Genomic DNA, 27,497 nt, shown 5'->3' with positions numbered 1-27,497 from the left:
CCCAAGTGAGCGAGACTGCAAAAGTACCGGCATACCGGTCCATTGAAGTAAACAATAACAAACCCATCATTTAATAAGTCATTTGGTCGCGCGTTCGGTTGTGTTGTGATCGGCACCGTAGCGTCAGTGGTTGATAATTGTATGTGTATGTGATCACGCGCAACACAAGCAACACACGTTGATTGAATCATTCAACGCGCGCGAATCTCACACATCACAAGACAGCCTGTTGCGGGTGTCAAAACTCAGCGAATCCTCACCGAATTCGTCGTACGGGGCAGTAGAATAGGAAGGTAGTTTACACTCAACATACTAGCGGCTCATTGCGCTATCATCTACTGTATATCTACAACTCGACAGTCACTAACGCTGCTCAGTTCACGACTGGACGATCTTGGGATAACACTCAATGCGCGCAGATAAGTGCTTGTACTGTGGGTTGAATTCGTTTACATACTTGGAGAAGCGGAAGCGTCAGAAGTTGTGTGCTTAGCTGGGTGAAACCGGAAGCTACACTGAAGGAGAAAGTGAAGCAAGCAAAGAAAAGTGTTTGATTTGTGTTAGGTTTTACGAACCCGGGAACGAACGTTTGTCACACAAACCGTAAGTGAATATTTTTTCTCTTGACATGTTTGCTTCCGGTTCTTTGAAGATCAGTTACTTGAAGTGGATTCTAGCGTATTGGTCAAGTGGACACGACAAGCGTTATGCTTCTCGATGCAGTGATTAGCGTGCGAGAATTAAGCAGTAGTCTGCAGGGGTTAAATGACGCACCCGTGGTTCGGAAGTGGAATCGACCAAGGGTGTGGCAGGCTTATATTGTAGCGCACTCTATTCCTGACTCATCTTCCCTGCGAGAGGAACTAATTAGCATATTCATCAGATCTTCTATCTAATTCCGAAGGTTCTCACGGTGTCATTTTGCGTTCAAGCAATTCAATTGATAATCTGGCTCCGTGTTTACGCTATACTTGTACTGGATAATATCGTTAATACATGAGCACAGCAATCGGAGTACTAGTCTTGTGATTGTGGGAAAAAATAGTTGCTAATCAAGTGGTGCATTAATTACAATACTTTACCTGCCAGCATCCATCAGCGTGCGCTTGACCGCAGGAAAGCTATCCGGAATAAACGCGCTCGTGTGTGATGCGAGGTGCAAGTGCAATTCATTAGACCGTAAAGATGGGTGGCTTTATTATTATAAACGGTTCAATCATGAAAATGGAAACGTTTATAAAATAATCAAGGCGTATTGGCTGGAGATAAAAATACTGCTCTATTGTAACCTTGAATTTGTCATGCCTCGCTGACAATGATCGTGTATTATTCGGTTGAATTAGTTCGTGGAACTTACTTGTACCTCATTCAGCGGACCACGATTTTGAAACATGTGCTCTAAACGAGCGATTGAAATAAACTGATGAATTGAACCTTTTGGGAGAGCTTTTTGTAACATTTTTTCGTTCGAATCCCTTGGAAAAACTATCTAAATTAAAACTTGATCTGATTGACTATTAACTAAGTGTTGACTAAAAACCTTGATAAATCTTTTTAGCTTCTTCCAACCTTCGTATAAAACAGGGGCGGAACACGCGAGTTCAATGATAGTTCATGTCTTATTTGACTTTACATGTCTCAAACAAAAGGCACTGTTTTGAAACAACTTCAACTTGCGCTATTTTGATTTGGTTCAGAATAATGTATGTGATAATATATTGTTTATATTTGTTTTCTTTTTTTAAATTTATTTTTATACAATTTTCAACAGTTCTGATTTAATAAAACATAAACAGTTCTGATGTAATAAAACTGTTTGATGTTTGTATTTGCCGTTCTCTACGATTTCTCTGAAAGTCAACCGGAATTTGCAAAAGTTAATGTGGTGGTAATGTTAAAACGTAGAACACAAGCAAGTTAAAGAAAAATTTGAAACGCAAATATATTTATAGTAGGGTAAGAAACGGATTAATCTGGGGTTCATTATTTTCATCAATCTAAAAAACGTACCTCAAGCTCAATCAAACCAATTTGACTTTGTTTACCGCGCCATTAGCTAAATATTGTGTTTTTCTTGAAATTGATGCTTAGTTGCGATACAGCTTGCAAAGATTTGCATTTTTATGCAGTATGCCTTGAATGATTGTTAATAAAACGTGTTTCGTGCAATTACACGGTAAATCACGCTAAAACTGTTGAAATGTGAAACGACCATTTTTAATTCGGATGAAACTTTGTGTTTACTTTCGACTAAAGGACACATGACTATTGAACAAGTGTTTGGACCATTTTAAATCATGCATGAGTTATTTTTCAAAGAGGAGTATCAGTTTTTGAAGGTGAAATATTTAAAACGGTATTCCGAGTACTTTTATCTATACTAAAATGCCGTAATTCCGTAGATTGATATAGGCGCCAGCCAATAAAGTTTTCTGTTCATAGCTTTTTGGAAAAACGAAAATATAATGAATTCGAATAATAAATCTGTTGATAATGAGTTTACATGAACGTTTGTAAAATAATTTCAATTATCAAATCTGTGCATAGCGTCAAAATTGTAATTATGTTTATCACAAACAACAAATCTTTTATACATTTTTACCCTAGTGATGCCCTTTAACAAGCAAACTGCACTCCAATTTAAAATATTCGGGAATGCGAGCATCTTTTTAGGTTACGAGTATTTGTTAAATTATAAAGCAATGTATATTTTTAGTATATTTTAGTGTTATATAAGTTTTCCTTTAAGTCAAATTTCGGTGTTTGGTTCGGTTCAATTCTATTATGTTTTATTGTTCAACCATAAATAGCGCAAATTGATAATTTTAGAGCTTAAGCGTAGTGCACAAATTACGTAACGCTAACAATGTTGATTTAGGGCTCCTTTTTCCCTACGTAGTAATAAGTAACGGTTAATATGACTCCCCTTCCCAGAAAATTACATAGCGCTAAACAGTCTGCCTCTTCATGAAATTTTCAAATTTTAACAGGCATCACAGTTGCGTAACTTCCTCATCTGCTTCCCCTCACCTAAATGCAACGATAAGTAACGAAAACTCAACCTCTCTTTCCTTACTTCAGGCCGTACGTAATTTGTGTACTACACCTTTACGTCAATGTGCCAAATTACGGCAGTGAAGACGCATTGTACACCGAGAGAAAACAACTATTGAATTTCATAAGAACCCCTTATGATTTCGCGCCACAAGGATCCCCTATGTAAGTCATAAGTTTGTCTTATGAATTGAAAGGGAAGATCGATGTTCGGCCACTGAGTCATAATTACGAAATTTATTGGTCGTATGAATGCATATTATAAGAAAAGACATATCGAAATCATAGCTTTTCAATATGAATTTTATGGAAATATTGATATGAATATAATTAGTTTCATGTTATAACTGTTGTGTCATAATTGTTGCCATGAAATTCATAACTGTTGTTATAAAACGCATACCTGTTCTTTTACTTCAGCAGATTGCATTGAAAATTGGACTTTTCGAAAGTGTGTTCATCATCAAGTACGACATCTTTCATAAAAGTGCACTTTTGCACCGTCTTATTGTCTTCGGCAAACTCATTCCTACAAGATTCCAAGGCTAAGTGCACCGAAGACTTGACGGTACAACGCAAAAGACGACTTAAAACCAATATTGCACTTATGATGACACTTTGAGGAGTCCAATCTTCAAAGCATTCTGCTATACAATTAGATATTTATTCTCGGAAGGTACTCAAAACAGTTTAATTTATAAATATTCATTCTCGATATATAACAAATAAAACTCAAATTATTTAAAGTATCTTATGCTAACATGTTTGCCTCCGACTCCTCTTGCGGAATGTCGTCAGCGTCTGCGTTTTTCTCTTCAACGAACACAATATTTCGTGATTGCTAGAATAATAAAAACTACATTTCATTAGTTGCTAGAATAATGAATAATTTGTAGATAGGTACTTACAATTTTTCCCTCCAATTTTCAGCCCAGTTCCAGAATAAATTTGTATCCCCTGCCGCGAAACCAATAAAAGCTTCTTCACTCAATGAAACTAGTTGCGCGTATCGCAGCTTAGCTTTTTCGATGAACTTAACCCTCTAGTGCCCAAGTTAATTTCTAGACGGGCTTCTGTAAAATCATTATGAATCACTATAAACACTTTTTAAGTATTTATTGAAGCTTTTTAGAGGGTTGGCTGAAGCCCGCCAAATGGCGGCATTGGGCACTAGAGGGTTAAAACACTTATTTGACGGAGCGCTAGCAATAAAATCGGCGATTAAACTCGGCTCATCAGGAATGATGCAATCCTGGTCTGCCATTTTACAGGTTTTAGGTCATTTTTTTAGGTAATTTCTTATCAAATTATCGAGATGTTGGCATCAACCGATCAAAAATTCGTTTACGGTTGAGTTTTTGTTTATTGAGATACACTATTGGAAAATTGATGAATAACATGGATCGTTCAAATCATGCCAAGCAACCAATCACCTTTTCCCCAACACAGCCAATACTAAAATATACAACTGATCTGTCTTTGTAAACAATTTTGATTGATGTGGTTATTGTTCTACTCGCTCTAGTGCCGACGCCACGCCTACTAGGAATTAAAGTCTCAGTTGTCAGGTATAAAAGCTCTACCTGGCAGGAATTTAGTCTTCCGTATAACCGATTACTGCAGCGAGAGGACGGTTGACTTTTACTGGAAACTGGCTGGTAGAGCAGCCATTTCTCAACAGACGGAGCAACCGACGAACTGCACAGCATTGCTGTACATGCCCGAGCATGTTGATAATTTTGTCCAAACGTATCGCGTCGCGTATGCTTTCAGCGGTAGCGTTCATTAGTGTCCTTTTTGCCTGCTTGCACTATGTCGGAGAATAAAAAGAGAACTGCAATCATTCAACGTCATCGGTAAATGGCAATCCATAATGATGCCAGAGCCTACAAAATTCGCTACGATCGCTTTGGTTTTAAATGCTTTAACCATAATTGAAGAAGTTAATACTGTCCTTCTACAGTTATGAGTCAGTTAACGTGTTTTCTGAATGTTCAAAAATGAATATCTTTCTCATTTCTAATGATTATAATGCAAGTCAAGTTGTTTTTATTTCTATTTCAAGGAGTAAATTGTCGGCGTGCGACCAGACCGAGCCAAGCGCCAAACACATTGTTTTGAGTAATTAGCATTTGAAGTTTGACCACCCATAAATTAATCGTGTTTTAACTTATCGTTCTTTCAATGCAAACATGTAATGCACAGGGCTTAATGAATGACCTTTTATCATAAATACACGAAAAATAGCAATAATTGATAAAATATTTGGTTTTTATTTTTGACACCTATGCACTCAGTTCACTCTGGTCGAACAAAAATTTTAAAAGTGGTCTTCAGTTCGGTCTGGTTAAACGTATTTACTACAATATATCAACTTGTCTATTAAACAAGCTAATTTTTCTCACTAGTCAAACGTAATACATAGATATCAACGCTGCTTTATCTCTCAGTCCAATCTGTATCAGAAATTATACACCCGATAGACAAAAAAAGGTTTATTTCTGTTGCTCTATTTCCTGGTGCCAAAACGCACCAAGTGCTAAGTGTTAGGATAGCATCAATATGAAATGCTCTGGTATTTTGAAGCGGGTATTGTCTTATTTTATTTATTTAACTTCTATTGATCCAGTCCTGACGTTTGTTACAAGAAAGAAATTAATATTATTTAAAAATTATCAAATGGAAATAAAATGCATTTGGTTCGGTCTGGCTCAACAAGATCTAGAAAAAAAGTGATGTGCTCATTGAAACGAATTCGGCTCTACGAAAACCACCGGGCTGTTTATTTATCTAATTCTGATTACAGTCGTATTAACGAGCTGTCCGAAGCGGAGAACTCAGTTACTGATTAAAATAAATCGCAAAGTTAGCTTTTAAATCTCAAACAATCACTTTATTTAGATACCATGTCTGTGTTTATGGTTCACTTTGGTCGAACGCAAGTTCGAACGAAAGTTCTTTTTACAAAGTGCAACAGAGATTTTTTACTATAATACGCCTATGAACTGTTCAAATGATTTTATTCTTTAATGGAACATAGATCATCAGTTTGCACATCCACTAGTGCTAATAACTCAATTTTTAAGAAAATGGCGCTTGGTTCGGTCTGGTCGCACGCCGACCAAATGTGGAGCTGTAAATTAAAAAATGTACTAACTGGGGAAATAGTCTATTAGAAATTATACGAAAAATAAAGTTCAGCGGGTTCAAAAATAAATAGAAAATCGGAGAAGTTATCAAAACCAATGTTTTACTATCTATCTCTGTGTTCTGATGTGTTATTTCGATCAGCAATTAGTTTCACTGCAGCTGTTGGGTATAAATCGGCTGGGAAGAAAAATGTCACTTACACAGCAAAAGACGCAATTATGGGTCACTTTTGACATTCAAAATTATTTAGTCTACAAAATCGGTCAAATACATCAAAAAAGTTATTTTACTGTTGTGAAAGCTTGATAATAAGTTATTTTATTCAGTCTTGATACATTATCGCAGAAGTTATAAAAATAGCCAAAATATGGACTGACCCACAATTGGGCACCGCAAAATGTAACATTATTACAATTATGGGTCACTTCGTTTAATGTACCGGGTAGAAATAATATTTTTGTGACATTTGCAAATTCAAATTATTTCAATTGTATGAATAAGGCTGTAACTGAGCTTAAAAAACTACCATAGCTAATGAAAATAGCTCAGTTTCGTGAGAATAGACGTATTTTCGTAAAAGTGACCCATAATTATTGTATCTGACCCATAATTCTGGATGAATTGTATATTTTATGTAGTTACTTGATAAAACTTTCACAACAGCGACAACAATACGCAAAAAAAGTATTTAACTGAGTTCTTGCTTTTCTTTGTGATCATCTCTGGTGGCCAGTGCAGATATCACAAATGTTTTACTTTTTTTGCCATTCTCCAGTTACATTTTGTTTATCGACATGCCCATGGCAAGTTTACTCTCAGTAGTCACGTATAAAAGCTCTAACTTGCAGGGATTTAGTTCCAATTGTATAACCGATTACTCCAGCGAGAACGCCGCTTAACTCTTACTAGAACCTGGCTCGATCCGCCGCCAGCAGAGCAGCTGAGCACTGAGAAATGACTCATTTGAACGCAGCGTTCCACGGAAGACGGATCAACCGGCACCGTAGCACTGCTCAGCATTGCTGAACATGTTCAGACATGTTAGTAATATTCAGTGTTGCAAAGCGAGCAAAAAGCAAAACCTTTCTGCTCTCTTGCTTCTCAAGTCTTTTGCACACACGCTTTCGAAATACTCTATTTTCTTCATGCGTTCCCCTAAGTAGCAGCAAGCATGCACAAACTCGTTTGTATTGCTACTCAGCGACTGTAAAAGTGTACGCGATTTCCTGCTAGCCAGTAGGAGTACTCGATTAAAATTGCTCTACCAGGAGAAGTGCTTGAAAAATTGTAACATCGAAAACGAAAATGCTTCCTTCATCTACCCGGTTTTGCTTCGTGCACCAACCGCAGAACTTGGGGGAAGAATCTGTAAAGTACAGGGTATCGGACTGCTTTGGTAAGTTTTTTTTTATAGTAGTCTAATGCAAAACCAGCCGAAGCAAACCACTACCGAAGTAGTCCGTTACCTTATTTGAAATATTTTTTTGTCCCTCCGCAACTATCGTAATGCATCTTAAAACAGTTGTACTCGGCTGGTCGTGCTGGCGAGAAGCAGACTACACGCGAGTAAAAAAGTAGGCGCGCGCGTGTGTATATATTCTCGCGAGCTAATGCGAGCAAAGCAGACCGTGAGAAAGAACGAGAAATAGCTTTAATGGAGAATACTCCAGTGTGTGATGTCGGTAGCAAGAGAACCTCACTTGAGGTGTTGCATGCTGTGTATGAGTGAGTGTTGTTAGACTGATAATATCTGTTTTCATCCTTTTAGCCAATGCTGTATGCGTGTGTGCATGATCGTTATTGTTATGTCTGCTGGCTTGCAGTATGTGCGGAGAATAACAAGAGAACTGGAATCATTCCGTTTTATCGGTTAATGGCAATCCATAATGATACTAAATCAAACAAACATGTCTCTATTGAGACCAAAGCATTTTGAAATACTCTACATAATACTGGAAGAAGTTAATATATTTTGCTGTCACTGGCCACAACTTTGACAGGGATGATAAAAACTGCACGACGAGTGTATACTTGAGTTCTTGTTTTCAGAAGTTATTGATATAATAGTAACTTTTTATATACATTTATTTTCAAACAATTTCTAATCCAAGAATTTTCGCATGAATTGGTCTCCAAAATATTTCAAATAGTTGCGTCTTGTCTTTTTTTTGTGTGGACACCACTGTGACCAGTAATTTTTTTTCTTTTGTGGTATTAACGAACGTTTCTTGCTGTTTACACTTTTTTGTTTTTTATTCCTTTTTGCTGTTTTGTTTTTTGAGAAGTTACCTGCTACGTGTTATAGTGCTTGTATTCACCCAGCCTTACAAGTTTTTATCTTCTTTATCGAAGCATGTTATTAAAACATATAGCATGTTATGGGTGGCTGAAAATTTCGAAAGTTTAGACACGAGTTTTTCAGTGTAGAGGAGCCTGACCCATGCACAAAGTCCTTTTGCCATAGTGTGGCCTGATTCTACTAATAATGGACAACCCGCTTGTCAAAGCGGACTCCGTAACCTTTCGGCTGCGAAGCTCCTCAATTTGCTGGTTGCTGATAAAGGAAAATTATACCGAATTCGCTAAGCTAAATGTTTGTCTTGATAATAATGCTTTTGTGGCAAAGATGTGATTCAAATATGTATGAAGTGGAGGCGGTAACATAGAAGATTTTCATCCATTCATTTAGTATAAATCATTGTTTAGATCGCTTTTATGTCTCAACAGTTATGAATGCACTGTTTATTATGAGAAATACTGGCGTTAAAATTCCATTTACTGTTTTGTTCGATGCAATATAAAAATATAAAAAATAGATTAAAAATGTCAACCTCTGGGAAAAGATTTGATATTTTCAGCATTACTTTAGCAGGAAAATAGTGCCGATTTCCCAGCGGACCGAATTATTGAGAGCTAATGTTACTTTGCGTTGTATACCAAAAGCATAGAGAAGGGCTTGAGCTATTTTTATAGCGGGAGAAAGAAATAAAACGACACTTAAGGCTCTTAGACCTCAGTCTCTGCTGTTTTCTTTTAAAATAATGGCAAAAATTGCGGACGACAAATTTTCTTTAAAGCAAAAACCAAAAAAAATCACTTACCAATCAGGTAAAGTTACAACAACGGCGCTACAATCTTTAGGTAATAAAATCGAGAAATCACTTCGAGACAAAGAAGTTGCTTTGGTTACTTTTTTGATACTGAGAGAACAATCGACAATGCATTTAATAACTTTAAGCGTTCCGCAAAACGTGCGTCTTGAGCTGCCCGACAGATCTGACGTATTTTCGGTTGCTTGTGGACTGGTCTTCGACTGCCTATAGCTTCAAAGTTTGTGTTTTGTCAGTGTGTCTTTTAAAGATTACCTGGAAGTTAACTTACATCAGTCTTTCTCAAGACTACCTATTTCTTTCTTTCTCAATACTTGCAATTTGATATTATTTTTGAACTTTTTTCATATCACCTGAAATGGCATGACTTGAACAGAAACCACGCATCGCTACGGGGAGGAAAAGAGAGGCATCTCATCTTTCTGAAACTAGCTTATGCAGTGAAAATTTATGCCGTTTACTGGCCCAAACATTGGAAGATTGGAATCGTCTTATTCAGTATTTAACTGAAAAGATGTATAAATTTTTTACATATGATACGAAGAGCGCCAAGCCGTTCAAGGTCGTATTGAAAGGTCTCAACAACGATTGAACCGTTGATGAGATCAAAATTACTTTGACAGAATTACTTGGTATAGCCCCTACCCAAGTAATTCTGATGAAACAAAAATCACGAGGCGAAAAAGTCAGCGCACTGGAATTTCCCTTGTAAATTATTTAATTCATTTTAACCGCAGTGAGGTTAATAACTTAAATTTTTTTGAAAAAGCACATGCTTTAAATAACGTGCGTGTAAAATGGGAATTATATCGAAAGTTTGGCGGAGGTGAAAAGCACCCAATGCCGTGTTTGCCAACGTTATGGCCATGGTTCAAAGTTTTGTAACATGGACCAAAAATGCCTCATTTGTGGAGACTCTTCACACAAAAAGGACACATGTCCTGTGAAAGAGAGTAAAAATTTTCGCTGTGCGAATTGTAATGGCAATCATATGTCGAATTTTTATCAATGCACAGCCCGTTTAGCAACTGTTAAGACAAGGCAAGGTAAACAAAATTCAAAACAAATTTCTCCAAGCGTACCAGTGACGCATAGTTTACCTACTCCTTTGCATACCCGTTTAACTTATGCACAGGTTACAGGTAGTTCGAACATTATACCGCCTAGTGTTGGAAGTTCGAAAATGACCGTTATTATGGGTAAGCAAAACACGCTAGAAAATAATTGTACACCTATTACTCCAGCTAATATTGCTGCCGAAAATATTTTTTTCTAATGTCAACGGCAGGTAAACTTTCTTTTTTGCAACAGGCAATGTTCGATCTTATGAACGCCATGTTGCAGGCAAAATCAATGTTTGAAGCCATTCAAATAGGCACAAATTTTACAATTAAAATTGTTTCTAATTTAAAATTCAGCAATGATTTTAAATAAAACAATTAAAATGTTAAATCGGAATACTCGCTCATTGAAGGCCAATGAGAATGAGCTTTTTAATTTTTTAACAGTAATTAACGTGCATATTGCAATTATTACTGAAACATTTTTGAAACCTAACATAAAATTAAAATATGATCCCAATTACGTGGTTCATAGATATGATAGGATTCAGGGTTCCGGTGGTGGAGTTGCAATTGTTATTCATCGCCGAATCAAACATCGTGCTCTTCCTCATCTTGAGACGAAAGTTATTGAAACTTTGGGAATTGAAGTTCAAACTGAACTTGGGATTTTATTTATTGCCGCAGCATATTTACCATTCCAATGCATACGCGAGCACAAAACTTATTTTAAAGGTGATTTACAAAAACTCACCAGAAATCGTTCGAAAATTTTTATAATCGGCGATTTTAACGCTAAACATCGTCCATGGAATAATTCTCAAAGTAATTCCAATGGCAAAATTTTATTCAATGATTGTTCTTCAGGATACTATTCTATTTTGTCTCCGAATAGTCCTACATGCTTTTCTTCTGTAAGAAACCCTTCAACAATTGATTTGGTGCTTACAGATCAAAGTCATGTATGTAGTGATTTTATCACGCATGCTGACTTTGATTCTGACCATCTTCCAATAACTTTTTTTTTATCACATGAATCAGTTTTAAACCCTATGAGCTCTGTTTTTAATTATAATAAGGCTAATTGGGAAAGATACAAAACTCATATTGAGAGAAATTTCAATAATGAGCTTGATTTGCAAAACGAAGTGAATATTGATTCCGCTTTGGAAGCATTAAAATGTGCAATTGTTGATGTCAGGAATTATTCTGTTCCAAAGGCTCAAATAAAATTTGATTCACCAATAATTGACGAAAATCTTCAACTTCTAATTCGTTTGAAAAATGTCCGCAGACATCAATATCAACGTTCCCGTGACCCTGTTTTTAAAACTATTTATAAAGATTTACAGAAAGAGATTAAACATAGATTTACTCTTCTGAGAAATCAAAATTTAGAGACTAAAGTTGAAAAATTGAAACCGTATTCAAAACCTTTTTGGAAGCTGTCGAAGATTCTTAAGAAACCTTCAAAGCCTATTCCAGTTTTAAAAGATGGTGAACGTTTTCTTGTATCCAATGAACAAAAGGCTCAAAGACTTGCTCAGCAGTTTGATAGTGTTCATAACTCAAATTTGAATTTTGTGAGTCCAATTGAAAATGAAGTCACACGTCAATTTGATTTAATTTCTTCCCAGAATTTTTTACCTGCAGAAATAATTGAAACCAACTTGAATGAGATTAAATCAATTATTAAAAATTTCAAAAATATGAAAGCACCTGGTGACGATGGAATCTTTAATATACTAATCAAACATCTCCCTGAGAGCACAATGGATTTTTTAGTGAAAATTTTCAATTGCTGCTTCGAAATTGCATATTTTCCCAAATTATGGAAAAATGCAAAAATTACTCCAATTTTAAAGCCGGATAAGAACCCAGCTGAAGTTTCAAGTTACCGACCAATCAGTTTGCTTTCTTCAATAAGTAAACTGTTTGAGAGAATTAATCTTAATAGAATGATGTCACACATTAACGAAAATTAAATTTTTGCAGATGAACAGTTTGGATTTCGCCATGGGCATTCCACAACTCATCAATTGCTCAGAGTTACTAAAATGATACGAGCTAACAAATCTGAAGGTTATTCCACTGGAGCTGCTCTTTTAGACATAGAAAAAGCATTCGACAGTGTTTGGCATAATGGTTTGATTGCGATATTGCAAACTTTGAATTTTCCAATTTTCCTAATCAAAATTTTAAAAAATTATCTTACTGATCGAACTCTGCAGGTTGTCTATCAGAATTCAAAATCTGATAGATTTCCTGTCAGAGCAGGTGTACCTCAAGGTTCAGTCTTGGGTCCAGTCCTGTACAACATATTCACTTCAGATCTTCCTGATTTGCCTCCAGGATGCACAAAGTCATTGTTCTGCGATGACACAAGCATTTCCGTAAAAGGAAAAAGTCTTCGTGTCATATGCAGTCGATTGCAGAAAAGTTTAGATATTTTTTCTTCCTACTTGCAAAAGTGGAAAATCTCTCCCAATGCTTTTAAAACTCAAATGATAATTTTTCCGCATAAGCCTAGGGCTTCTTTCCTCAAGCCAAACAATAATCACGTTGTCAAGATGAATGGGGTTATTTTAAGTTGGTCCGACAAGGTTAAGTACTTGGGACTAATTTTGTGATAAAAAACTTATTTTCAAAGAGCACATTGAGAGTATACAAGCCAAGTGCATCAAATATACGAGATGTTTATATCCTCTCATTAACAGGAATTCTAAACTTTGTTAAAAGAACAAACTTTTGATTTACAAACAAATTTTTAGACCAGCAATGCTTTATGCTGTACCGATCTGGTCAAGTTGCTGTTCAACAAGGAAGAAAACGCTCCAAAGGATTCAGAATAAAATTCTGAAAATGATTTTGAAGCGTCCTCCTTGGTTTGGTACACTCGAATTACATAGACTTACTGGTGTTGAACCATTAGAAGCTATGTCAAATAAAATTATTAACAATTTTCGACAAAAATCGTTGCAATCCTCAATTGCTACGATAAGCTCTCTTTATAGCCAATAAGTTAGCAATTAAGTTAGTTGTAAGTTTACTTTCCCTTTTCTGACAAGTAGGTTTAAATCCCTACGAATGATAAGTCCTAATTGCGAAAGCAAACAAATCCTAACAATTAAAATTACAAATTTCTAACAGTGTTGAGAAGTCACCATTTGTGATTGGACACACATACTCATTATTTACTAATATTTATCATAAATACTTAAGCTACTAACAAATCCCCCCTTTTAAAAAAAAAAGAAGATTACTAGAACGATGACGTGGACGTGGACGATCAAGCGGATAAAAAAAAAGCGTTCCGCAATGGAATTGGGCGACCTGGATAACTATATTGTCGAATACATAATGGCGATACTCAAATATCGAGAACATTACTGCTAACCTTGGGGGTGCGCAACTAACTGTTCTAACGGTTAAAGGTTGTCCTCAAGGAGGAGCACGTTCACCTTTATAGTAGTCCTTAGTAGTAGACGAAGTCCTGAAAAAGGCTAGCAAAACTATCAATGCGCCTAAACCTTTTACATGTACCTAACTTGAAGCTAGTGTGGAGATGCACTATTCCATTAAGACGCTTGGCTAGTAGTGACGAAATAACTCTATGAAAAATGAGTACGAATGCAGAAAAACCTGAACCTTCCTAAACTTTGGAGAAAACTTTTTCTGGTAATTACAGGTCTGTTGATTGGTCACTGCCTACATAAAATGGAAAATACTACCGTTTTCACCAGTTTGAAACTGAAACTGAAAATCAAAAGATGCCATTATTTAGAAAGAGGTTACCAGAGCCCTTTAAAATTTAGCAAGGTGAACCTGGTTGAGTATTAGACTTTATAGAACTAGCCGAGCCTAACTAAGGTCGAGTGCAATGTCAACCATTCATCACACATTTGTGACAGGTCATTTTACTACCACCAAATTAAATATGGCTCTGTTTTTTAGAATTATTCGAATGTATTTACCAGCTATCATAAAAAAAAAAATAACAAGTGAAGTTTTTATGTGACGTTCGGAATGTATGTGGCTTGTATTTCCGACGTAAACAGCGACTCTAGTGGTCTAATATGTTTTTTGCAAAATTTGTTTCGATTTCAAAACTCCAGTTTAGATGTACCACTGGAAGCAGCAAATAATAAAGTGTTTCGCCCATACATAACAACATTTATTGATTGGCGACAATTCTATCAACAATTGAATTTTTTGCAACAGAATACTGCTTTTATCACCATTCTAGTGGTATTATCCAAAATCATGTAAAAATCCCTTTCATTTTTATTCTCTCTTTTCACAATAATAGTTTATAGGTCTATCAACAATATACTGCAATCCATTTCACGCTCGCTAATCCGATCAGCCATTTGCATTCCTGAATGGCAAAATCTGCCAATAGTGCATGATACAATTATTCGAACCAATAAATATTTTTAAACAATGAGCAAACAAGAATTAATAAATTTCTGCATGCAAAAGTTAATTATACGTGGTTGCGTTCCGGTAACCGAGTTTCGGGTAATTAAAATTTGTTTGCCATAAATTCACTGGCGTTGCACGTCAAGTATAAATTTCACCTGCCAATTCAGGCGAAACAAATCCATCCGCACGGACGATTACGGTCGGGTGACTGATCAAAGCCACTTTATTTCACAGTACTGCCCATAAAGAGGGAGATGCTGGTACACGGACTGACTGGGCTCCGGTGTGCTTTGTGCAAGCAAGCACCATTACGGAAGATTGTCGATGATATCAATCAACGTGTGATTATTCCTATTATCTCCGGTTCCTAGGCGTCTGAAGTTCACGATTATAAACTAGCGCGTCGGACGCTGTGCAATTTAAATATATCACCCCTGACTGTCAGTGTTCCAGTCGTCGCCTCCATAAATGATCGCCGGTATGTCGATTTCAGACCTCCAGGTGCCGGATGAATGAACGGACTGTAATATTATGTAATTTACAATCAACACAAGTACTGATGTTTAATAAACCTGCCCTTAGTATCACCACAAAGACTACATAAAGTTTCAGTTATAGAAGAAGATATATTAATTATCGTGATTATTAGTTGTCGCAGCAGAAAGGGTTACTTTTCGACCCAACCGTATGAACCGAAACCCAATCATTCAAAGGATCTAAATGGTAATAAAAATCAGTTAGCAAAAACTATCCCATTGATTCGCACTCATTACACAACCAATTTGCTATGCAAATTGGGATCCTTCGCTGGAAAAGCGAACATAATTAAATAACTCTCCAGTTTTTCCCCCTCTTCACGCGTCCACCACAGCGGTTGACCAGAGTCTGCTAGGGATTGAAAGCACATAAAACCTACGGACGTTTGGGGCTCCTGTCGAACAATATCGGTAAAATTTGTCATATCACCCACCGGCATCCCCGTCATCTTCGCCGTCGTCAACAACAACATCATCATTATCATTATGCTAATTTCATTGGCAAATTTTGTGCACCATTTAGCAGGCATTATTTAAAGCGGCCGTAAAATCCTGGCCTTTTTCGGTGTCATATAAAGAATCGTATTTGCCCTGCGCCTATATATATGAACCGAAACATAACGCTTTGACGAGCTTTCCCGTCCTCGAAAGGGCGCAGGGATATTTATGTCCGTTTGGTATATTTAAACAAAGGCCTGTTTTAATCCACCCATCAGTGAAAAAGCAGTATATTTTTCGGCTGGGTAGAATATATTCTTCTAACGTAATGTTCATGTTATTGTCATTCAAGATCGCTCTCTGGAAAAATATACCATGCAAATTGCACAACCTTTTCCAACAGAACAACAATCGTGGATTTTACGATTCAAATTTTCACACTCGACCGATGGGGTCAGATGGCATCGTAAATATCTTTACAGTTGGGCCATTTTTCCGGGCTTTAGTTTAATGCCATATTGGTAATGCGCATACCGCCGAGATCCGTTAAGCTTAGCTTGGTGGTAGCGACGACGGCACCGACCGCGGCCTTGTTTATCCTATCACATGTGCAAACGCGCTTGTTTATTTGCGCGCTGGACGACCGACGCCATAACCTTCATCCGGAAGAACGCACAAAGTTCCTCTAGCGCCGTGCGCTCTGTCGAAGCGTGATGGCGCTGCTGTGTGCACAGACTATAAAATTACATCGTCTCGGAATGGGGCGACACGGCGGGGATGTGGCCACGCATATCGGTTCGGCAGTGCAATTCATGGACACCTGTGTATTATTATCTTGAGTGCGTGATTCGGCGTGCGGAATCAGCTTCGCGAATTGATTTTATACGGCAATAACTTTGATTTACTTTGAGGCAGTAAATTCTTGACATGTGTTCATCGGTCCTGTATTTACCTTTGTCATTACACGTACGATGATGGGAAGGTGATAGAGATGTTAAATGTAAGGTAGAGATGTAATGTTCAACACTGCGTTAATATCAACGCCAGAATTATGTCACAACTCGGTTTCAAAATATTTTAATTATTTATAACTCAGTTTTTGTTTTGCGATTCAAAACGTGATCTGTATTTACTTATTTTAATTATACCTTTTTGAGTAATAGAGCATAGCGTAGTAAGCATTATTTAGTTTGGGATTCAACGCAAATTTTTATTAAGAATTATTTCAAGAATATATTATTCCAAAGTTGCAATCATCGAAACTCTTCTAGCTCTTCCCTTATGAACGGTTGAAAAATGGTATGGCACATCCAGAATAATATTTTATAACATTTTAACCTTCCTCAACTTTTTGAGGGGCTGCACGCAAAAGTCGGATGGTGCGGAACCGCATCAATATTATGCAAAATTAGGGAAACTTTTGATTAGACTCGAAAACTGGATAAAGAATGTGTCTCAGCTATGACGCGTCTTCTGTATAAGCGTATAATCATGCTTTTTCGTGTTTCGGTCGATAAATATTACTAAATTAACAAAAGATTTTTCAGCAATAGCATCCGCTATTATGTCTTAAATGCTGTATTGATGAAATATTGCAGCTTAATTTTCCAGACTCTAGCAAAATTAAATAGAAAAAAATCCTATTTTGGTTGGTCAGGATCTCTCGTAGGATTCACATTTATACACGAAATAGGTGAACGATAGAGTGTAGAGATTTGAGTTAAACTTTGTATTTACTCTCGACTAGCAAACGCAAAAACTTGATTCTCTACTAAAAATCATTATTATGAAGGAATTGTACAAAACTGATTTCCAGGCTTGGAAGAAATATGCACCGAAATAAGCACAGTGTGGTATATAAGACACGACCGCATGGTTGACGTAGGACTACGTAAATTATTCTTCATCGAACTTTCGGTTATATATGAATATAGGCTTGTCTTTTCTCTTTAGAAAATCTCTAGAGTGTAGGAGAATATCTTGCACTGCGAACTGCTCTCACACTGAAGAGTAAATCGACGCACATGCTAGAATGTAGAGAACGAGGGACCATGTGTATCTGACGAGCTTCCCATGACTTTCTATATTTTCATGACCTTCTACAAAATTGTGCGATTTTTATGGGTTTATATTTTTGCAGAAGGTTGTAAAACGCTATATTTAGAAATAACTAAGTTATTTGAAAAAGTACGAATTTTCATGTCAAAGAATTTATGCATCAAAACAATCGAAAAGACTCGATGAGGCAAATGCTTTTATATTTTTTGGAAGTAGAATAAACGTGCTTTCAGAATATTAAATAGTTATCTGCGTATTCTTGCGTACGAATGAGTAAATTAATGTTGACCTAACACTTGAAATCCGTTAGTGGTTCAATAACTTTTGTATTTTGAACTATAGCTAGATCAAATGTTCAGCTAAAAGATGTACTTTTGTTGGATAAACATTTTGCAGAAGATTTAAAATATATACAACATCCAGGAGAAAATTTATATTCAAAATTTTGATATGAGTGATCTTTGCATATAAAACTTTTTATATGCTAGCAAATACATTTACTTCAACTTTCTCGAAGACATAATAATATTTGTTTCTGCAAAAATATTTGTTCATATCACTTCTAGGTGAATTAATCACTAAATCGTCCATTCTGAAAGAAGCGCAATAAAATACATACAAACTTCTCCAAATAAGTGTATCACTAAAATTAAATTAGGGGACACTATTATTTAGAGCACGAAACCATCAAAATAAAACACTGTGCAGTGTGGTGAAAGCATTACTACACGCAGGCACATATTGAAAGGGAAAAGCGCGGTGAATTTTTTCTTGGCTTTTTTCACATACTGAGGAGAATGATAAGCATGTATGTGTGTTATACTCAGAACAGAATTTTGTTATCCCCCAGCAAACACAACAGCGTTATATACTGTTGCGTGGCTCAGAGTTTTGTACTCCTGCTATCTGCTTCAATCCGACACGAAAAATAACTGATTATTTCCTTTTAAGTCGCAACACAATACAACGTGTTATTTTATAGCGTAGCTGAGAGCTCCCTCGGTTCACAATCACTGTTTGTCAATTCGAAATGAGGTTCATGTATCACACATTCGTCCTACATACAGAACGAAATCTTTTGCTTAAAAAAGGCGTACCCGCTTACAACGTAAGATGGTTAAAATCCTTTTAAACAAAAACCAGACAATGTTGATATTATCTCAATGTGGATATCGAACACGATAACACATTGCACAAATAGTGGTATATACAAAACGAATTAAAAGTAAAAAGTGTATTACACTTTAATCGCGAACACAGACGGAACACGACGAGTGATCAGACAAGACACTTATTGCTCTTACAGATATAAAAGGATAATATAATAATTACCTTTCGTCTACCGGTTTCGGGCTACATATTGCCCATCGACAGGACGAGATCCCATGTCCAGGTTTGGACATGGGATCTCGTCCTGTCGATGGGCAATATGTAGCCCGAAACCGGTAGACGAAAGGTAATTATTATATTATCCTTTTATATCTGTAAGAGCAATAAGTGTCTTGTCTGATCACTCGTCGTGTTCCGTCTGTGTTCGCGATTATTGTGCTAGTTCTTACGTTAGCGTTAAATCATTGTAAAGTGTATTACACTTTTTCAGAATTTTGGAACATGTCAAAGTAGACGATTTATTCGTTTTCACAGTAGCACTACGTACTCCATTCTCATGTCTACCACCAGTCAACATCAGCAAGAACTTAATGAACTTTTTGTCCCACAGCCGCACAGCTGCAATATGCAACACGTAACAGCCTAATGAACTGATGCGTTGATGAGATTATGACACCTAGTGCTGTCTGCTTCCTTCAGACACGAGGAAAATTCAATTGTCTTTCTTCTAAGCAGCGACACGACACAGTGTTTATTTCCAGTTCTGTTCCCTTGGGAGGTGGTTTACCTCGAAAAACCAAATATTCTATTTCTTCTATCTCAATTTCATCCGGAGTGCGTGTATTAGTTTGTTCGTTGTACGCATACGGAGTAGAGAAAAAATAAGGCAAGAGCTGCCAAGCAGCATATTTCCCCGTCATACTGTATGCAAACGTTGATGATTTCAAAAACTTCATTTGCGTCATGAAACCACACCATGATCTGTAAACTGCGTTAGTGAAAAACACAAACATTTACTTTCTTGCAAGCTAACTAAAACACACACTCATCGCTTCATGGAAACTCATTTGGACCTATTTGAAGATACAAAACATGCCCATCTAGAACCCATCTATAACAACAATCGCAACTCCGGCAACTCTGGCCACACGGCATTTTGAGTAAACACTGCGGAACGAAACAATGGTGTTTCTAATCATACATTTAAGGTTGACGGTTGAGATTCTGTTTATTCGTGAATAAAGGGCACAAAAATGAAACTGATCGTTGCCTCAATACAAATGCAGCGAGTGAAGTCTCGACACCCTTGCATTGTGGTTCTTTGTTGTATGTTCTCCTGCAGAAACACATACAAGCGTGTAGCCGTCATATATTTTGTTACTTTTTGGTTATTACTTTTTGTGTCTAATGCGTGGTCATTAGACACAATAAGTAATGAAATGTTGCTCAGAAGTAACAAAATCTTTTCCTTTCCCGAAAACATAAGAGAGCATCACGAAACTTGTCCAAATTCAAATGCTTTTAACTTAGTCAGTTTTCAACGAATTTTCTTCATTCTGCAGCGGTCGTTTGGATAATTGACCACACGTCCACCAAAATGCGGAAAATTGGAATTTTATTCTAGTTGTTCTGAGAAAAGCAAAGCAAAGCCTTGGTGCTACATTCCGATTCGGAACTTGCCCTTCTGTTTGTTATACACAGTCTTCGCAGCCAACTGTTTAGTGTACAGGACAATTGTGGGGCTACCGCTGCGATCCTACTGACACTAACAGTCTCTCCCGAGTCGAGAATCGAACCTACGACGGCTTGCTTGTTAGGCCAGCATCGTACCTCAACACCATCTGGGAGAGTTATTTGTTTTAAGAAATAGCCTAAATTACCAACCGATATGATTATTTCCGGAATCGCGAAGACTAACTTCAGACGTCTTTTCGGAGATCAAAATAAAGTCAAAAAAAAAAAAATAATTGAAGCAAAAGAGCATAAAATAGCCAAATGAAAGCAAACACGAGTATTTTCAGAACCAAACTGATGCCCGCAGTCCGGAAATTGAGTCCAGACGGTGTTTCGAAGTTAAAAATTGTGACATCCGGCTCTGGAAGAACTTCATACCGAATACCATTGAAGTGGGTATTTTTGGAACCGAGATAATATCGAGAGTCCGGAAATTAATCACTGCTGTCATTTGCAATCTTTTCAGGGCCATTACATTTTTTCCATAGAGTTGTTTTATCAGTCTTGGATAAAGATATTGCCAGAAATATTTTGCTACAAGATGGTTATTCAATAAACTATTGGAACGAAGAAATTGTTTGTGATATGCGATTAGTCTCGAAAGCAACAATACAAGTAAAGTCACAAGAAATCTGTATGTATTTTTTTCGTCAACCTTGCGGTCGTGACTTTGTACCTTCATTTGTTCTATTGATGATGAAGTGATGCTGTGGCAACAACTGTGTTTCAGCAGCCATTAATAATTTATTCAAAAAAACTTCAAACAATTAACGAAAGACTTCGAACAATTAACATCAAATAATTAACAACGTTTCTCTTTAGGATCACCAAGCTTTAAAAGAACGAGAGAGTTAATATTATTAATAATAATATTAATTATAATAGCCTAGCAGACAATCAAATTGTTTGATCGAGTATATTCGAAGCGTCTCCATGTAAGATTGATGTCATTTAAAAATTTTGAGAGCTTGTCGTATGATGAAGCCACAGCTATTATTGTTTTTTTTTTGTTTTTTTTTTGGAAAAAAACAAACTTTAACAAACACACATCCCTAACTACACACACTGCAGCGGAATGTGTCCCCCGTAGTTTAATTGGTCAAAACACCATGCCGGAGACAGGGGGATTGCGGGTTCAAGTCCCGTCGGGATGCGGTATATTTTTCCAAATCTGTATCATACTTTCAGTTCGCTTATTTTTCGCTCTCCCTACTTCACATAGTGTCTGTATAACTATGTCTCTCAGGAAGTTGTTTCCTGATTATTCGACCTATCGTACTTGAAAATTGTTAAGCCTTGTTGAAATGCAAATTGCGATGTCATACCTAGTTAACCGGGAATGCACTCTTTAGGCAGTATAAGTTCCTGCTTCTGCTAAAACCAATCCTTTTACTAGTGTAGATGGCTACTAGGACGGTATTAACTAATTTGCAGCCAATAGCAGCAATACAAGGGAGCTGCACCGGATGATGGAAGCAGCATCAGCGACAGGTGCGGCGGCCTAATGCCTGCCTGATACTTAATTGAAGAGTTATATATTCTCGTTCATTTATTACACTTCATTCTGAATGTTGGAATGCCTCGACAACCGCGGTTGTAAATTCGACATCATCTCTATTTCTCAGCCCGAGCAATCAACAGCAGCGTAATAGAATGTTGCGTAACCGAGTGCAGGAATTCCTTTTGGCTTGCAAAATCATGTGACTTAATATTCTGCCATAACATATGAAAATAATTTATTTCCGAACAATTACTAACAAAAAAGTTGCGATGATTTCTAATAATTAAAAAAAAACACTCTCGCGATAGTAATGTTTCAAACTGGAATAAAAAAAAATATTTTTGAATCCTATCTTTTGATAGCAGTTCAAGTAATTAGCTAAATAGCTTTTCAATACGGATATGAGAGCATTGACACAAATAACTAGATCGAACATTCATCAAGTATCGAGTTATTTTTGTAGAAAAAAAAGTGGATTTTTGAGATATTTTATTTTATATTACATTTTTTTAATGTTTCTGTTTGACGATGGATATTCTTTCTGAAGAGATACAGTTTATTATCTACAACATTAACGAAAAAAAAGTTTTTTTTTAATTATTTTTGATAAACAAATCTTACTGTATTTATTATAAAAAAAAAACAAGGTATAAGCTATTTGAGATAATTAATTTTAAATTGTTTTTTTCCTATTTAACTAACTTTTCGTGATTCAAAAAATAACTAATATCTGTACAAAATTTCAACCAGATAAGAAATGGTCGTTTTTTTTGTGGAATTACACAATGGCTTGGTTGGCGAATAAATAAGGGCAGGTGAGCCTAAGCTAGGGTAAATGGCTGATGTGGAGGCCAAAATTAGGATAAATATGCCGAAACTGAGGTGAATGGCCTAATTCGAAGCCTTAAATAGAATATCTGTGCCAAAACTTGTATAAATGGCTTGATGCAGTAACTAAAACTAGTGTAAACGTAAATTAGTATAAATGGCTTAACTAGGGACCAAAACTTGCGTGAAAGGCTTCACTTAGGACCAGAACTATGATTAAAAAGCAAATTTAGAGTCAATATCCTCGTTAGGGGTCAAAACTTGAATGAATGGAAATGGACCTTTATATATCTTTATACTTCTCCATAAGTTTTTTTTTAAATATATACCAAAAAAATGGAAATTACCTGAACTTTGTGAGATTTACGCGCGTCTACAACAGATCAATATACGTCAGGTAATAATCATCATTATCAAAATAACTTTATATGTGGTAAAACATAGTTAAATGATATGGGAGAGAAGGTTATGATCTTACGTTACGTGACGGTAAATATAAAATGTTAAAGAAATTGATTTGAAAAATTGTTTTGTTTGTCTTTTTTTATTCACAACCGTTTGTTTTATTACTGAAACATTTAAGAGGAAAGTTGAATGTAAAAGTGGATATTAAAGACGCATCATTCGGAACATATGAGTGATACATATTCATTGATTGATGATGAATTAGATAGATTATGTTCTTATTTTTGGTTTGATATTTTAAGGAATTGATTGACATGAAATTATGATTGATTTTTTTTAATCTATTCTATTTGACGTGCTTCTCCTGATAAAGGTCATTAATGTGTGACAAAACGTGTCAATGAGGAAGGAAAGAGTTATTTTGATCGGAATTTGCACGACGTACTCAATGGATGTTCCTTGAACGTAAGACGAACATTTGAAACCGACATTATAACTTCGCCATAATATAGTGACGTGTCGATTTTATCACAGTTCTTTTAATTTTCATGTTTCGTTTCGAATACCCAGCAAACCAGAAGTTTTTAGAGGGTAAGTAATTTGAGATGTAATATTGAATCTCTTTATATCGTTTGAGATTTGAATCCAATGAGAAGATTTTTGCAGTTATTTGTAAAGCAGCGTAGTGTGTCATATAAAGCCATTTTAAATCGTAAAATACAACATTACCAACTCTTAGTCAAATAATGTTCAATATAAAGTTTCAAATTAAACCATTCACGGTGGCCCAAGGAGTCGTAAAAAATCGGATAAAATGAGTTTTTCTAGTGTACGCATAAGGCCTTTAGATTTGTATACATTGGCACATTGCATGCAACTTATATGATCATTTTTTACCAGCACAGTTGTAGTTGCAACAACTTTGCCAAAAACACCCACCAGCTAGAATACTCTTGATTGAAATAATAAATATCATCGCTCATTACGAATGTAATTAAAATTCTTCTGGGGGCATAAGTTTTCTATGAGCTGATTTGAACTAGCTGCCAGGTTTTATTCAAGCACTGATCCAATCTTTAGCGATTTGATGGTCTCACCACTAATCCCATTATTAATCTGCCTTGGCTCCTGGAACTACAGTATTATAGAAATTAAATTAAAGTTTATATTCTTTGCGTTGATATACGATAAATTAGCAGGTAATAGTGTTCAAAAGTTCAAGCCGTACTAAGGTTCAAGCTGTTACAAATCACGAAACCATCTAGACTGACGATGATTTCAAAAGGTGCAACCAATGAGGCGGTTCCATAACCATTAAATCGTATATTCAGTCAATTAAAAAATATATCCTGAATGGCAGGTAACCGGTAAATTTTCGAATTATATCCGAGCAATTTGTTGGAAATATAGATAAATTAGAAGCCTGATGAAGCAATTGAATCGAAATAAATTGCAGTCGTATTATTGAGATATTAATTTTTTGCGTGGGTTACGCTCCAGAAGTCAAATACATTGAAACAATTATCACGGTTGAAAGTCTGCTTATATTTGTAAATAATAAAAATACATGTTATACTCCACGACTAATGATCAATGATTCGTCCACTCAATATAAACACATACCTGAAACGAGAGAAGAAAACGAAAACACATTTTAGTAATGATCAAATGTCTACTTTAACACTAGGCAAGACACTAGACACTAGACACTAGACGCAACAGAAATGACACACATTGAGACACAGCTGAGCTGGGTCACGAGATGAAACAGATAAAGCGAGAAATTCTACTTTTCTTTTCACTAACTGCTATGAGGTCTCGTACGGTCTCGTACGAACGGAACCGAAAGCCACCAAAACACTTGACTTTGCAATAATTAAATTAACACGTTTTTACTTCTGTTTAATATTTTCTCCTTACAGATATCGTCATCATCATCAGTTTCCACAAAGGCGAGCCGTAGTAAAGCGTGTGCAAGTGATAATTAAAATTGGCTTGGTGAAGAAAGGCGAATTGTGGTCGCAAAATACTGCGACGAAACGACAAAAATACACACTGGAACTAGAATCGACTTTCTGTTTGATGTGAAGACTAGCAGTGAAATATAAAAGAAGGAACGATATTGAAGAGAACGAAGTGCCAAGATATTCGACGATAGCATTCATTAGGCAGGTGATGATAATTGACGGTTCGAAGTGAGATCTGTTTGCAGTAGCCATCGAGTTGCAGTGTGAGCAGGGTGTGATTATACATACAAGTACATTGAGTATAGACCGGTGCGAAAATGACATTGAAGTGCTTATTATTGGTTCACTGCTTGGGTCTGTGCGTACTAGGAATACGAGCACAATTCTCACAGCAGCCCATCCTTAATCCCCCAACACCAGCCGTTCCCACCACCCAGTCGGAGAGGCAGTTTCGAGTGGTTTATGAATGGAATGTTCTGGATTTTGCATTTGCTAACGAAGACGAGCGAGCTCGGGCACTGTACCTTGGAGAATATATCCCTAGGAATGTGCTGGTATCGGATGTAAAGCCATACGCCAATCGGCTGTATGTAACCGTTCCTCGAATGCTGGCCGGAGTTCCGGCAACGTTGGGCTATTTCGTGCGGCCAGAGAATAATGGAAGGACAGATCCGGAAATAGTTCCATTTCCATCATGGGAGATGAATCGCCGCGGAAACTGTTCGGCGCTGCAGTTTGTTCAGGGGATTGCTATTGACAAACATGGAATTATGTGGGTGGTAGATTCCGGTCGAACTGAAACACTTCAGAGGGGTAAGTTCTAATTAGTCCACTAATTATTCTCTAATTAACATCTACATCTCTCACATAGGTACGAATCAGGTCACTTGTACTCCGAAAATTGTGCTTCTGGATCTCAAACGCAACGGAACGGTCATTATGCGTTATGAATTCCCCCCGGAAGTGGTTCCTGCGGGAGTAAACTATTTGAACAAAGTAGTCATTGATGATGCATTTGGCGGATTCGCGTATATTACGGACAACAGCGGTGGCGATCCCGGTATCGTAGTTTATTCACGACAGCTGAATCGTTCCTGGAAGGTTCGCGAAAGCAACTCCATGCGTGCTGCCCAAAATGCGGTCCGTTTCGCTATCAACGATACTGAATTGAACTTCTCCATCCACATTGACGGCATTGCTCTAGGACCCTACTACAATCCTCACATTCAAAACGACATCGACCCCCAAAACGATCCCCTGATCGGAAACCAAAACTACGAAAGAAACGTGTATTACAGTCCGTTGTCAAGCTATCATCTGTATTCTCTACCAGCTTCCGTACTTCGTGATCCGGAGTTCGTTATGAAAGCAAGCCCCCGAGATATCCTAGAATCTGTAACCGATTATGGTCGAAAAGCTTCGCAAACCGATGGTATGATTATGGACAACCAGGGTGAGTTGTACTATGGTCTGCTGGGTGAACACGCCATCGCGCGTTGGGATTCGTACAAACCCTTCACGCCGAAGAATCAGATCGTGGTTGCCCGAGACAAGACACATATCCAGTGGGTTGACGGAATGGGATTCGATCACGAGGGATATTTGTACGTGGTGGTTAACCGCCTGCACAACTTTGTCGCCGGAAAGTTGCATCCCGAGGATATCAACTTCCGGATTCTTCGATCGAAGACAGGTGCGCTGAGCTACGTTGAGACCCCGGATAATGTTTTCAACAACGACGTCAGATACCGATACGATGGAGAAGTGGATAATAGTCTGCTACACTACGGCTTATCGTCAACCACGCCCGTCTCGAGTCGATTAGAGTTAGCCGGTCTATTCGGAAGAAGTGCAGGACAGACGAACGGTGGCAGTGTCATTACGGCGCTGATCTGTGCCCTGCTGGCCAAGCTGTTAGTTCTTTAGGACCCTCCTATCTGCACATGATTCCTGATTTCAGTTACCGTTCAGTATCTTAATTACAGTGTAAGTTGCAGCGAGTTGTAAATAAATCGTGTTACCATATGTGAATAGTTTGTAAAATTGACCAAACTGAATGTTGATATTTGAAACTGTTCAAAACTGATAATAATAAAGAGTTAATTATTAAGGTTAGAATA

General features: G+C 36.9%; 2 protein-coding genes across 4 annotated transcripts in view; one reads left to right on the top strand and one right to left on the bottom strand.

Annotated features, from left to right (window-relative positions):
- LOC129724450 (kin of IRRE-like protein 1) overlaps positions 1–27,497 on the bottom strand; it is a 907,851-nt gene that overhangs the window by 430,943 nt on the left and 449,411 nt on the right. The window lies entirely within an intron of this gene.
- Positions 213–27,497, top strand: LOC129724449 (protein yellow-like). Its single transcript, XM_055679377.1, has 3 exons — positions 213–603; positions 25,333–26,190; positions 26,249–27,497. The coding sequence occupies exons 2-3, from the start codon at positions 25,695–25,697 to the stop codon at positions 27,301–27,303; spliced, it is 1,551 nt and encodes a 516-aa protein (XP_055535352.1). The 5' UTR covers positions 213–603; positions 25,333–25,694; the 3' UTR covers positions 27,304–27,497.

The sequence above is a fragment of the Wyeomyia smithii genome, chromosome 2 (assembly GCF_029784165.1).
Source record: "Wyeomyia smithii strain HCP4-BCI-WySm-NY-G18 chromosome 2, ASM2978416v1, whole genome shotgun sequence".
NCBI lineage: Eukaryota > Metazoa > Arthropoda > Insecta > Diptera > Culicidae > Wyeomyia > Wyeomyia smithii.
This window is presented reverse-complemented; position numbering and strand designations above follow the sequence as displayed.

Bases quoted from the DNA above. Each gene is read 5' to 3' on its own strand.
- LOC129724449 (XM_055679377.1), top strand. From the start codon at position 25,695: ATGACATTGAAGTGCTTATTATTGGTTCACTGCTTGGGTCTGTGCGTA. The intron at 26,191-26,248 runs GTAAGTTCTAAT...TCTCTCACATAG, and splicing joins AACTGAAACACTTCAGAGGG to GTACGAATCAGGTCACTTGT.